Source organism: Gopherus evgoodei, chromosome 1 (assembly GCF_007399415.2).
Source record: "Gopherus evgoodei ecotype Sinaloan lineage chromosome 1, rGopEvg1_v1.p, whole genome shotgun sequence".
Lineage (NCBI taxonomy): Eukaryota > Metazoa > Chordata > Testudines > Testudinidae > Gopherus > Gopherus evgoodei.
In genome coordinates, this window is record NC_044322.1 from 199,164,273 (window position 1) to 199,179,126 (window position 14,854).

At 43.4% G+C, this 14,854-nt stretch overlaps 1 protein-coding gene across 1 annotated transcript in view; it reads left to right on the top strand.

Annotated features, from left to right (window-relative positions):
• Positions 1–14,854, top strand: part of CBLB (Cbl proto-oncogene B) — a 212,297-nt gene that overhangs the window by 112,444 nt on the left and 84,999 nt on the right. The window contains 1 exon segment of the mRNA XM_030582314.1: positions 8,756–8,912. Within this exon segment, the coding sequence (XP_030438174.1) occupies positions 8,756–8,912 (157 nt within the window).

Genomic DNA, 14,854 nt, shown 5'->3' on the forward strand with positions numbered 1-14,854 from the left:
TTTCTGACACATGGGGTCATCATTGTAACTGTTGTATAGAATGGGACGGCATGATGGAGCAGAAGTGCTTTTTCCTCCTTGTGACTGATCTTCTCAGGCCTGACTTGTACAGTAGTTTGCTCTGAGCTTCAGAACCAATGGAAGCATGAGGTCCATTTTTCATACTGCAGGGCATTCAGAGCAATAATAGGAAAGCTGTGTTCAATGAAACCCACATCAATTGCCTCAGACATTCAAAGAATTTTGTTTAGATCTGGGTGACTTAATTTAAAAATTCAAGCATTCGCTTTGGGCACAGTCATGCCCCTTTTGTGTTTGAGTTCTGCAGCATTTCTGAAAGAGTCATGCTGGTGTGGATGTTGGCAGAATGTCAGTTTCCAAGTTACACATTCACACCAGATGTGCTTCTTAGCTCCTCTATTTTGAGAGAGGAGAAACAATGGCATGTGCCCATCTGACCAATGCAACTCAGATATTGCACATTGAAAGTTCAGAGATAATTTAGATTTTAATCCATAGTTGTTGGTTCTTTTAAGCAAAACATGCAAATACTTAAGTTTCAGAAAATCTCGGTCTGCTCCTGGATATTCCATGAGCAGAAAAAGAAGCTAAGGGTATGGCTACACTTGAAATTTAGCGCTTTGAAGCATGAGTGTAGTTGGAGCGCCAGCGCTGGGAGAGAGCTTTCCCAGCGCTGCACGTAAACCACATCCCTTATGGGTGTAGCTTGCAGCGCTGGGAGCAATGCGGCACTGATTACACTGAGGCTTTACAGTGCTGTATCTTGCAGCGCCCAGGGAGGTGTTTTTTCACAACCCTGAGTGCGAAAGTTGCAGCGCTGTAAAGTACCAGTGTAGCCATGGCCTAAATCCATCTGTTAAATTATTTGTTGTGAATTACTTGCTGAGCTCTAATCCTGTTGCTTCAAATGGCTTGGAGGAAGCTTGGCTTGGTGTTTTAGAGTATGATATATCTTGGAATCCTGAATAACCCTACCCTTAGGGGCAAATGCTTACTGAAGCTCCTTTTTACATAAGAAGGTGTCTAAAACAAAGCTTTTACTCTGCCCAGAGCACACCTCGTGCCACCAATTTGTTTTAAATGCAGTTACTACTGACACTCTATCAGAGAAAATAGAAAGGCAGTCTTCTCCACTAGGAATGTTTTCTTCTGGTGGGAGCCTCAGATGAGAGGAAGACCAAAGGTGATTATCAAGATACAGTCAGGTCTGCAGTGAGGGACAGTGTATATGAGAAACTTTTTCTGCATTGGGATCAAATACAAGCTTCCTGAAGCTTGAAAGAGGACCATTTTGTTGTGGTTAAACCAGCATGGGTACGCTCTGACTGCAACTGAAAGGGAAATCAGTGCAGAGATTCCCACTGATTTCAGTGCGAGTTGGATCAGGCCCTAAACGAGCTTTACATTTTTTCAGTTTAGAAAAGTTCAGTTTCAAATAAATAAATAAGACACACCTAAATACATAACAGATGGCCCTCCTTAGCTCCCTAGTGTTTTAATTCAGGTGTACGTTTCAAGCCACTTCTCATATTTATTCCTTTCTTATATATTTTATCTCTGATTTTAATTAATTGTACAACAGCACATCCAAGATAACAAAATAGCACATGTAATACATGTTTATGTAAACAAACGAAAACAAACATACAGCCTGATACTTCCTGAAATTAGTACTGCTTCCCAGAAGACATCCGAAAAGAGACAAACTGTTGCTAAACGTATATTTAAAAAAGAAAAATCCCATTTTTTGAGCAACAGTTTGAGTGAATTTACAGTGAGGATAGTATATTTGTACTATCTTCTAGTATTCCTAATATGAAATACTCCCTAGAATAATGCCGCATTAACAGTACATCGTACAGCCAGTAATCACTTATATAATTCTTAAATATAAGAAACAGAGAATGCACTTATTCAGCCTAATTCTGTAGAGAGCCTAACATGGTACGGGGTTGTAAATTCAATCCTTGAGAGGGCCATTTGGGGCAAAAATCTGTCCGGGGATTGGTCCTGCTTTGAGCAGAGGGTTGGACTAGATTATCTCCTGAGGTCCCTTCCCACCCTGATATTCTATGGTAGGCGGTGTCATGTTGCATCTGCCTGATGGGTTACGCACCTCTGCTGTGTTCCTCTCTCTCCAGACAAGTTCCCACTGCTCTGCTTCATCTCATCAGGTATGTGCAGAAATACCTGTCAACATCTAATGCTGGTCATCATTAGTAGCATGATGCAACAAACAAAACAAAGAGCCTGGACAAAGAGCCTGGAAAGCATTTGCTGTAAATACCTTGTACAATTCAAGGCAGAAAAGAGGCAGACTGCATTTGGTTGTAAACCAGATCCTGTTTTCTTTTTTTGTAAAGGCAGCAAGTTTTCTCTAATGTTATTTAGTAGACTTGAGAAACGTACTGTTCCGTATAAATCCTTACCTCAGCATTCATTTCCTCAGTTTCCGTACCAGCATCTGAAGTAATATTTGGATTTAAATAATAAAGACACCTGTACAAAATTGTAGACCCCTAACACGTAATAATATACCTGAAATCACAACAGCATGAAAATGATCATTCAAACAGGAACTCAGCCACCTACCAAAGCTCCTTTTCACTGCTTTTCTGTTGTGGGAAGTTTACAGTCAGCCTTTTCTGAATACTCTCATATCCCCATCTTTTGCAGTGTGCCTGGGAGGTTGCAAAATTCAGGCTACGTTGGACTAAAGTGGTGGTGCAGGTGGTGGTGGGGAAACAAGTTTCATAGTCCTGGAGACCTCACAAAGAACACCCTGCTAGCCAACAAGGAGGGCTCTAGATCAAGGACTTCTGTTGACCTCAACTGTCAGTATGGCATAGGGAAAAGAGGCAGTCCCTCAGGTAGGCTAGTCCCAAGCTGGTTAGTGCCAAAAGCTGCATAGTGACTTTATCAGAAGCAGAAATGAGAATATTTCAACAACACAGTTCTCAGCCTTCCTAGGGACAGTAAATGGTGGTCAAAGCACAACAGGCCAGATCCAAAACTCATTGAAATAGCTGGAAGGGCTCAATCTTATTTTTATTTTTATTTTTTTAACACCTGTTCTGGAAGATTATCACAAAAAAATTCAAACGTTATTTCACTGGCTTAGTCTCTCGACTGTGAATATTTCTGTCATAGGCTGAGTTGAATTGTGCATAAAGGTGTCTGACCTTGAAGTTTTGTATCTATTTAATTTTTTAATCAGGTGAGGGGTAATAGCATTAAGTGAATAGAGCATGGTAGGTCCTGTACATCAGTCACATCTAATAATAATTTTCTTCATTAAACTATTGCAGATGGAGAGCAATCCTGACAATCCTGTCATCACTAGTTTTTGCTTGCATTGTATTGAGATTACAATTGCATATGAGATTAATTTTAGCTTTAACGGTTTGGATTTCCTCTTCTAAGACTTGCTACTCTAGTACTGTGATCTTGATGCTGTCACCATTCAGAAAGTTTAATAAGAGACTCAGAGGAAGTCTAATTTATGATTACCGGTTTAATTCCTGTAATTGTGACACCTAAATTCATACATAACTGTAGTTTTTAACACCACGGATGCACAGAGGTTTTCCATCTTTGTACTTTAAAGTCAGTGCAACATTTTGTTCTTTCTTTACTGTGATCAAAATTTGATGTGCATTGTTTTTTAAATGGCATCTGATGTGGTATCTCTCTTCAGTTCTTTGTGGTTTTCCTGTTTTTCATACACAGATGAACATATCTGATGAGATCTGTTCAGCTTTATCATATATTGTGATTTATGATTTTCTCAATACAAGCTTCAAATTAACATTTAGATTTCTAGATCCAAAGGCTTTTATGAATATAGTAAAGGCCAGATTAGGGTTTTTCCCTGCAGCAGAAATATGAATTCAAGTCCACAGCATTCTGCTTTCAGCTGAAAGCTCCTTTTAAAAATTTAGGTGAATTGGCAAGTATTTATTTAGTGTGGAGCAATCAGATACACCGCTGCCCCGATATAATGCGACCTGATATAACATGAATTCGGATATAACGCGGTAAAGCAGTGCTCGTGGGGTAGAGGGGCCTACATGCTCCAGCGGATCAAGGCAAGTTCGATATAATGCAGTTTCACCTATAACCAGAGGTGAAAGTAAGCAGGTACGGAGGATCAGTAAGAAAAGGAGACTGCCTGAGGGAGGGAGAAGCCTGCCCCCTGCATAAGAATAGTTTAAACTCAGTTGTTCCCTGAGTGGCTTGGCCCTTGGGGTTAGGAGTGGTTTCTGGCATCTTTGGCCATGTCTACATCTAAAATTTTGCAGCGCTGGTTGTTACAGCTGTATTAGTACAGCTGTATAGGGCCAGCGCTGCAGAGTGGCCACACTTACAGCAACCAGCGCTGCAAGTGGTGTTAGATGTGGCCACACTGCAGCGCTGTTGGGCGGCTTCAAGGGGGGTTCGGGGAACGCGAGAGCAAACCGGGAAAGGAGACCAGCTTCGCCGCGGTTTGCTCTCGCGTTCCCCGAACCACCCTGCAAACCGCAGGGAAGGAGACCTGCTTGCTCGGGGAACGCGATAGCAAACCGGGGAAGGAGACCAGCTTCGCCGCGGTTTGCTCTCGCATTCCCCGAACCACCCTGCAAACCGCAGGGAAGGAGACCTGCTTGCTCGGGGTTCGGGGAACGAGAGAGCAAACCGGGGAAGGAGACCAGCTTCGCCGTGGTTTGCTCTCGCGTTCCCCGAACCACCCTGCAAACCGTAGGGAAGGAGACCTGCTTGTTCGGGGAACGCGATAGCAAACCGGGGAAGGAGACCAGCTTCGCCGTGGTTTGCTCTCGCGTTCCCGGAACCACCCAGCAAACCGTAGGGAAGGAGACCTGCTTGTTCGGGGAACGCGATAGCAAACCGGGGAAGGAGACCAGCTTCGCCGCGGTTTGCTCTCGCGTTCCCGGAACCACCCTGCAAACCGTAGGGAAGGAGACCTGCTTGTTCGGGGAACGCGATAGCAAACCGGGGAAGGAGACCAGCTTCGCCGCGGTTTGCTCTCGCGTTCCCAGAACCACCCAGCAAACCTCAGGGAAGGAGACCTGCTTGCTCGGGGTTCGGGGAACGCGAGAGCAAGCTGGGGAAGGAGACCAGTTTGATTACCAGAGGCTTCCTCGGTGATGCTGGGATACCTGCTTATTCCACGGAGGTCAAGAAAAGCGCTGGTAAGTGTCTATACTTGATTACCAGCGCTGGATCACCAGCGCTGGATCCTCTACACCCGAGACAAAACGGGAGTACGGCCAGCGCTGCAAACAGGGAGTTGCAGCGCTGGTGATGCCCTGCAGATGTGTACACCTCCTAAGTTGCAGCGCTGTAACTCCCTCACCAGCGCTGCAACTTTCTGATGTAGACAAGCCCTTTGTTAATTTCACTCACAGTAGCTGGGGGGAGTGGGGATGTTGTCCATGGCAGGGGCAGTCCTTATCTGCCCCCGGGATGAGCGGCTCTTGTCTCCAATATTAATATACATAACAAATACAAGCATTTGGCTGCACAGCTTAAATCCAGAGCTAATAAAAGCAGGTAGAAGGGGAAAACTCACTGTCACATTGGTTTCTAGTCTCCTCCCTCCCCCTCCTCCAGCCAGGCTGCAGATAAGACTCTGCATTCCTCTCCCCCCTCCCCAGCAGGGGTTCTCCTCCAGGCTCTAGCTTGCAGTAGGGATACTGGCTGAGATGCTGGCTGCTGCTGCCTGCATAAGAACAGTTTAAATTTAGCTGTTCCCTGCACAGTTCAGCCCCCAGGTTTAGAAGCCATTTCTGGCATCCTTGTTAATTTCACTCCAAGTTGTTGTTGTTGGGGGGAGGGGGAGGGTGTGTGTGACCATGGCAAGGGCAGTTCTTTTCTGCCCCTGGGATGAAGGGTTCTCCTATACACAAAAAGCACAATGAAAATCAGGAACCATTTCCAAGTTCAAATCTATCCCATTCCCTCCCTAGCAGAGGATCATGGTTGTGATGTCCCAACTACTTGCAGGTCCTCTTTGAAATGTTACTGAACTGTGCAGGGAACAGCTGAGTTTAAACTGTTGTTATGCAGGAGGCAGGCTTCTCCCTGCCTCAGCCAGTCTCCCTGCTCCCTGCTGCAAGCTAGAGGGAAGCCCCTGCAGCTGCTGCTCGGTGCCAGGCAGGGAGAAAGCACGGAGCCTAGTGTCCGCAGCCTGACTGGAGGAGGAGGGAAGACATGGAGAAAAATGTGACAGTGAGTTTTCACTTTTGCAGGCTTATTCCAATAGTAAAGTTTTATTACAGACAGTCCTGGTAGTAGTAGTAATAGCTTTATTTTCTTTATCTGTCATGCAGTGGGAGGGATCCATGAAGTATGTAGGAGAGGTGGGTTGCTTGCAATTGGACCATATGGATAAGAAATGTAAATTACTTTTACCCCTGCCCAGACCCCAGAGCTCCCAGTCACCTCTGCAGCTGGTAGCTCCGGGGGATGATTTAAAGGGCCCGGCTCCTAGCTTCAGCTGAATCCCTGAGCCCTTTAAATCCTGATTTAAAAGCCTGGGGATTTAAAGGCCCTACCTCTTCCAATAGAGGCCCGCCTCTTCTGGTTGAGGCCCCTCCCCCTCCGCAGGACTCTGGAGTACCGGCAAGTCCTTTAAGTTACTTTCACCCCTGCCTATAACACGGTAAGATTTTTTTGGCTTCTGAGGACAGCGTTACATCAGGGTAGACATGTATAACTATCATTTTCTTATACAACTCCATATTGCTAAGTAATCTGAATTACTTTGTACATGTGACAAGGAGATGTGAAAATATCTGTGGAATAAAAATGTTGTGGGGCTTTTTTGAAGTTCGACAGTGTAAAGAGCCGAAGCCCATCTGTAGCATGTGTGAGGGTTGTGTCTGTGGCTCTTTAGACTTTTTTAGCATCCATACACACACAAACACGCTTTAAAAACACAAAAATCTTACACATTTTAAAGTCTTGCAAATAACTACAGATCACCTAGAATGTGATCCTGTAAAGTAGGCCATTCTCTACTCCTACTGGGCATTGAGGTCAGTCAGGGGTTTAATGCCTCACGGAATTTAGACAGTAATCTTTTATAAGGACGTCTGGGGGAAGAGGAAGCAGCAGCAGCTGTTGACAGGTGGTCTGCCATGGCTTGTAAAGGGTTCCACACCTCCCAAGTGGTGGGCATCGGGTGGGGTCTCAAATCTCACCATCTTCATTGATAGTGGTTGGCAGAAGAACCTTTCAGTTTGATGAGTTTGAAGGGACGTGGGATACAGAAGGATGGGGAGGGGAACTGAGGTGAACAAAATGCGACTTTACAAAAGAGAATCAGTTTATCATGTCTTTGTTCTGAACTGCTCTTTCCACACCTGCCACACTCTGCTCCAGAGCTACAAATAAAAGCAGGGGCAGGTACTGCCAGTGGCAGAGGGGTAAGGGGCTCATTCCCTGTTAACGCTGACAGGATATGTCAAAGCTCTCAGCCGGCCTCTGTCTAGCTGAATGAGGCCTTTGTTGCATTTCAGCTGTCCTTCCACCTTAATGGTAGCACCTGTTCATCCTCCGTTGAATTCATTTTCAACAGGCTGCTTTTTCTCCATGCTGCTAGGATGTGGGCTGAGGGGTGCCTTCCCCCAGTTCTTATTGCATCCTTCAGAAAAGAGGCAGGATTTCCCCCCACCCCAGTAGCAGGCTCCCAGCCTAGTAGCATCTTGAACTGTTGATTCCTCAAGTACCAAATCCCTTCCTTAAATGCTCAAGTAGACCTTGTTTCTAGTCTGGAGAATAGAGCAAGATGATTGAATAAAGTCTCAAACATTGCTTCAAAGTTAGCTACTAAATTGGATTCAGAAATAGTTTGGATTATTTATGGAAGAGCTTTCAAATTTGTGGAGCTGTAGACATGGTAAGAGCTGCACTCCAATATCCATGTAACTGTTCTAACTCATTACCATTGCTGTTGTCCTGCAGTTTTTCCTTTGTTTGTCACTGCTACTCAATTCTGTAACAATTTTCTCATTTCTAAAAGCAAATTCTTTGGGAGGAGGTGGGGGTTGGGAGAACAGCCATATAGTCAAATAGAGCAAGCCACACTCGTGGGCAATAAGTTAAAGAACCTTTCCCTTCCTTAGGTTGCTGATCTGAACTAAGCCTTGAGTAATAATGTCATAGCAGTTATTATCTGAAGGTTGTTAGCCTGTACAAAGTGAGCTGGTATAAATGAGCCTTAATTACAAAAACTGAACTCACGGTAGGCACTAAGTAGCATGCTTGTTAGTCTGCACAGAGGCCAAGGACGGTGAAGACAGAACTTCCTGTCCATTCCAGAGGTGTTTCCTTCAAGTCAAGATTGGGATCATGTGGGGTGGTTTGCTAGACCTGTTCTGTGGATAAATAGAGGATTTCAGTCTTGGCACCAGAGGCTCCATCAACTTTCCCTTGCACAAAATTCACTTACAGTAAAAACAAACCAACAACCCCCCCTCCCCCCCCACACACTATTTTGGGAAATAATTTGGCTTGAATATTTAGCATAAAATAAGAGGGAGATGAGCAACATCATTTTAATGGAAAATAAGATGTACTAGCGTTTGATTGAATCCTTGCAAAAAAACTGAGCTTTGGTTTTTGTAGCAAAATCAAACATAATTAAATTAATGTCAATCTTGAGTTGTGCTGTCTAAATAAGAAAATGTTTTCAATATGCCATCTTATTAAATCATTTCTCTCCCCCTCACAGAACTATAGTGCCATGGAAAGTGTTCCGGCAGTGCCTTCATGAGATTCATCAGATAAGCTCTGGTTTGGAAGCAATGGCTCTTAAGTCTACCATTGACTTGACCTGCAATGACTACATTTCAATTTTTGAATTTGATATCTTCACTAGACTATTTCAGTAAGATTTTTAAATATTCAGCATTATGGAAGAACTTAGGTCTGTAAGTCACCAAATGAACAACAAAAGTCAGATGGTTGGAAAATCGTGAATAACTCAAACATTAGACCGTGGAACTAACTTTGTTTGTTTATTTTTTTTGGTATCAAAGCTTACATTTTAAAAGATACACCCATGAAACAATATGTGCATAGTCTGTGGACATGGCTACCCTAACTGTGATGCAGTTGTGGCAACTCATGCATTTTTTTTCCTGCATTCAGATTTCTCTAAAAAATGTGGGCCTGGGTTGCTAATCTAAAATGTGTATATAAATGTATAATTAATGTGGCATATACATCATATCTATTCTAAATGTGGGCCTGATTCTGCTCCTGTTTAATAATAGTATTTTTGCCATTGAGTTGAATGGGAATAGGATCAGGTCATGTGTTTGGCAATGTCATTTTAGTTGCTGAAGAATTGTTGAGAGTTTTACTGTCTGTCTGAACTAAACTAATACAACTAATTGTGTACATATGCTATACAACTTTTGTATATGTGTATCCATTCTACATTATGTACTTTTAATGTGGACACCATTCTAATGATTGAGTTTTCTGAGGACTGGATAAAAATATCCATATGGACATATTAATTCTTCAATTTCCTCACTTTAGCCTCTCCTTTGTATAAAGGAGTAATTATTAGGATGCAATTCTGGTAAATGAAGTCTCACTTATTTAGGCATTGGCTGTTTTTTTTCTTTGTCTGAAGTGTGCATTGACAATTTAATGCATTGTTTGTGAAAAATTTTGTTCAAGATGTACTCAAAATGTGAAAATTTGGATTCAGATCTGTTGAGTGTTTTTGAACACACACAATATTCTGGCATGTTCGTTTCTGGGGATTTGGTGTAGTCCATTACTGGGCTAGGGACCGTTTGCAAAAGTTGGGTGATAGTAGGGTATGTTGATTCCAGGGCTTTTGTTTCTTTATCATCTCTTATTTTCACTAAGTGAAATTGCCAGAACCAATATAAGTCAAAATTAAAATTGTTCAGGTGTAACCCATCTCTGTTTAAGCTGAGAGTCTCAAAACACAGTCAAAGCATTCCCCTTACAGAAATAACCAAATGCATCTTTTATCATTATATTTCAAGATTTTTGAGGGTTGGTTGGTTTGTTTGTTTGTGTTTTACTGGTGCCTTTGCTAGAGCTAGTGCAAAACTCAGCTATTTTGGATTTCAAGGATTTGTGTGAATTTTTGTCTCATATGATTTTGTACCTTCTGAGCTTTGCGTTTGAGTTAAACAAAACACTCATGGCAAAATTCAGTTGAAAAACTAAGCTTTGCCTGGTTTGAATAAGTTTCTATTCCACACAAAAACTTCTGTGTTCAGTAGAAAGTTCTGAAACCTTTTTGTTGAAGCTGAACATGGTTTTTCAGATTGGTAACTGTAAAAAGCTCCCTGGGGGATACCAAGAGCTGTGGGGGCATTGTATTACCTCTCCTGCTTCATTAAGAATGAGTTTTGCTAGCAATTACTTAGACTGTCAGCTACCTGCCCCTCCAGTCTATCTTTCCACCAGCAAACCTCTCAAGGCTCTCCTGGCCCAATGTTGCTATTAGGTAACAATGGGAGCATTCCCAGCCCATGAGCTCCTCAAAGAGGTTTCTCTGCCTTCTGCTGTGCATTTACAGAATATATTAGGTTTCCTGCTGTGTTAGTCAGTACATCACAATTTATTAAATACACTCTTCCCTTCAAACACAGCACTGAATTGGCCTCTAGTAAAAGTAAATCAAGTTCAACAAAAGAGCAAAGATAAAGTGATACCAAGTAAAAGAGATAAAGATAGAGATGGTTACAAGCAAATAAAAGTGAAAACACATCTAGAAGTCTAAAACTTCATCTAGCAAGATACTGCCTTTGTTCAAGATGGTTTCTCTCACAAACAGTCTCCTTTGCAGCTTTTTACTGTCCATCCAGGCCAGGAGCCAAAGATCAAATCACCTGGCTTTGTCTTCTAGGTGAAGGATAAAGATGGAGTTGAGACATTCCCCAGGATACAAGCTGTCCGATTTAACAGAGGTGTCCCCTTAATTCTGTAGCCTGGTGTGCCTTTTATGCAGCCACCAGCATGTAAAATCACTCCCAGCTGTGTTACACGAATGCTATCCCAGCCATTCATGAAGTACGCACAGGATGACACCCACATATTCTTTAGTCCAAGCCTTGTTCCCCAGAAATGTGCATCTTACACTGCTCAATACCCTCCTGGACTGTATAAGCTCATAGTAACTCCATCATTCCAACACTGGGTAATGATTATGTACCAGCCTAAGTAGAGATTCCCAAACACTTCAACCAAACTACACTGGTTTAGAGAAAACCATTAAAACAAGTTTATTAATGATTACAGGTAGCAATGCATATAGTCAGGATTGCTCACAAAGAAAAAATGGATAAATACACAAATTAATTCCTAAACTTTACAGAGGCTAATAGGTTTAAAGCAAAAAAGGGTTACCTCACATCAGCAGTAATACATTTCACATGCTGCATCCCTTTCCAGTCTGGGACCACTCTTCCCTTCCCCCTCTTTGTTCAGTTCTTCAAGAGTCATTGTCATGAGCAGAGAGATGGAGAGAGGAGAGGGGTTACGTGGAGGTCACTGTCTCTTATTGTATAATCTCCTTTCTTTGAGGATTACTCCCTGCTGGGGTGTAGACAACCAGTTCCCCTGTGTACTTGAGATTTGAACCATATCTTGTTTTACATCTCTCATTGCTGACGGATGGCTTCTTAAGTAACACGATAGCCCACTTGACTTTGATACCTGTCTGGGGATGCTAGTATGTCTTTGTCTCTGAAAACTGTTACTTGAACTCACAACATTTTTCAGTAACAATGATATAGCAAAATATCATAATTTTATATGCAGTGATGTTACACACTTTTCAACGGGATACTAATATTCAGTAGATTGAGTTTTCACATGATACCTCACAAGGCATACTTTGTACAAAATATATCATAACCTTCTAGATATAGTGAACATGAGATACAGGATATCACAGGATTCTCTCTCTTTTTTCCCCAAGGGACTGCCTTTGTCTTACAAGTCAGGAAGGCCGCCTGGGGATTCAGGCTCTGAGTCTCTAGGATACAGGAGCCATGTCAATTCTCTGGGCTTGGCTACACTGGCACTTTACAGCTCTGCAACTTTCGCGCTCAGGGGTGTGAAAAAACACCCCCGTGAGCGCTGCAAGATACAGCGTTGTAAAGCCTCAGTGTAATCAGTGCCGCAGCGCTGGGAGCGCGGCTCCCCGTGCTGCAAGCTACACCCGTAAGGGATGTGGTTTACGTGCAGCGCTGGGAGAGAGCTGGCGCTCCGATCACACTCACACTTCAAAGCGCTGCCGAAATTTCAAGTGTAGCCATACCCTCTGTCTCTTGAGTTCAGGCAGGTTTAGCTTCAGAATTTTGTTTATGACTAATATGTAAATTGAGGTAAACCCACACTCCTTTTATCTACGACAGATGTGTTCATCATCTTTACTTAGGCTAAACGGTCAAGTCTTAAACATGTTCCAGTAACACAATACAGAGAAAATTCATAACTTTATATATAAGGTTAGCACATTCATTTTACAATGATATTGATAACTACCATGTTACTAGCTTTGATATAATACCGCACAAAACATATTTTGTACAAATATTGCAGTAGTGTGTAGGGCAGAAGTGGGCAAACTATGGCCCATGGGCCACATCCAGCCCACGGGACCCTCCTGCCCGGCTCCTGAGCTGCTGGTCTGGGAGACTAGCTCTCTGGCCCTTCGCTGCTGTTCCCCCTTCCCCGCAGGCTCAGCTGACTGCACCAACGGTGCAGTGCTCTGGGCAGCGCAGCTGCTAGCTCCTGGGGCAGCGCAGTTGCTAGCTCCTGAGGCAGTGCAGCTGCAGAGCCCAGCCTGACCCAGTTTCGGTGCTGCGCAGTGGCGTGGTTGGCTCCCGCTGGGCAGTGTGGCTGCCCGTCCTGCTGTTCTGGGCAGCACAGCTGTAGTGCTGCCAGCCACCAGTGCTCCAGGCTGTGTGGTCAGGGGGCAGGGGAGTTTGGGGTTGGTGGTGGTGGTCAGGCAGTGGGGTTGTGGATTGGGGTTGGGGCGGTCAGAGGGCAGGGAACAGGGGGGTTGAATGGGAATAGGAGTCCCGGGGGGGCAGTCAGGAAAGAGCGGGGGCGGATGGGGCGGCAGGAGGCAGTCAGGAGTATGAGTTTTGGGGACGATCAGGGGACAGGGAGGAGGAGTGGTTGGATGGGGTAGGGGTCCCGGGGGGCTGTCAGGAATGAGAGGAGGGGTTGGATGGGGTAGTGGGGGGCAGTCGAGGCAGGGGTTCCAGAGGCAGTCGGGGGCCAGGGAAGGGGGGGTGGATGGGGCAGGGGTCCGGGGGGGTATCAGGGAACCGGGGAGGGTGTTGGATGAAGCAGGAGTCCTGGGGGGTTGTCAGTGGAGAAGAAGCAGGAGGAGTCAGATAGAGGTCAGGGGCCAGGCTATACCTGGCTGTTTGGGGAGGTACAGCCTCCTCTAACTGACCCTCCATACAACTTTAGAAACCCAATGTGGCCCTCAGGCCAAAAGTTTGCCTGCCCTGCTGTAGGGTGTGAATATAGGGATGCCTAGGGTCACAGTAAACAAACCCAAACCTTGGCTTGGGGGTTTGACTACAACAGGTTCTAAGAGGAACACTCCTACTGGCTATACCATAAATTAATGTAGTTTGGAGTAACGTACAATTATTCTTCGTAAGAAAGCTGTCCTGTTTTTTCTGCTCTGCTTACAAATCTGACGCACACATTCCTTTTTGCTCTTTTAATCTCTATATTAGCTATAATGATGAAAAGGGAAGGCAGTGAGCTGAGAGATACATTTTGTTTCGGCCCCTGCGGTGTCTTGTAGATTGTGTTACACTGCGGAGTTGAGTCTGAAATAGGATTTATATTCCTTGATCCATATACCAACAAATAACCGATTATATTAGTTTATGTTTACTATATTATCTGAGCATTGCCTCTGATTCATTACCTTGCTTAACTGTTAGATAAAGTGGATCAACAAGACCAATTTCTGTAAGGACAGAAGATTGGTTAGGATTAATTTTTAATTTAAGTACAATCCTTTTTGAAAGAAGCAGAGAGAACTCTTGGCTTAGAGGGGTGAGATTCTCAGCTATTGTATATCTGTTTCATTTTATTGAAATCAATTTACGCTGGCTGCGAATCTGGCCAAGAGACTACATGTACTTCCCTAGATTTTTTTAGTAGATTTTTAAGATACTTCTCTAACTTATTTGTATATGTATCAACAGTGTTAAAAGTTAAGTTGCTTTTTTTCTCCCCATGCAAGAGTGTCACTATAAGTGTAGTGCTACAGTTGGTAGTGTAACATTTGGATGCTTTAAAACAATAGAGCCTTTATTCTGTCATTGTAAGCAGGTACCACGAAGTATAGTCTTTTTGTAGTACAAAATATTTGCATATCCTTCTTCCCTTTTTTACAACTAACTTTCTCCTCCTGATTAGGCATGATAGCACTCAACTTCTGCATTCTGCTCTCACTGAAGATAAGGATGTAGGGAGGAAGACTGAAGTTGGACAAAATGCAAGAACTTTTCTCAGCATTGCATTTGGATTATGGAATTCTCTTGCATGTGTCATTTTGTGCAAATTTATTTTTAAAGACATTAATCATATTGAAAGCATTTAAACTTTCTTAGGCATCTATTTAAAAAATCCACAGTTTCATCTTGGAATATCCAGTATGAAAAGTTCTAAATAAAAATGTTTGTGTTCTGTTGTTTTAAACAATGGGAGGATAAGTTTGATTAAGAGCTCTTTGACTTGTGAACTGGAGAGTTGGCCTGAAGAATTGTTACTCTGACAGAGAGAAGCTACCAAAAAC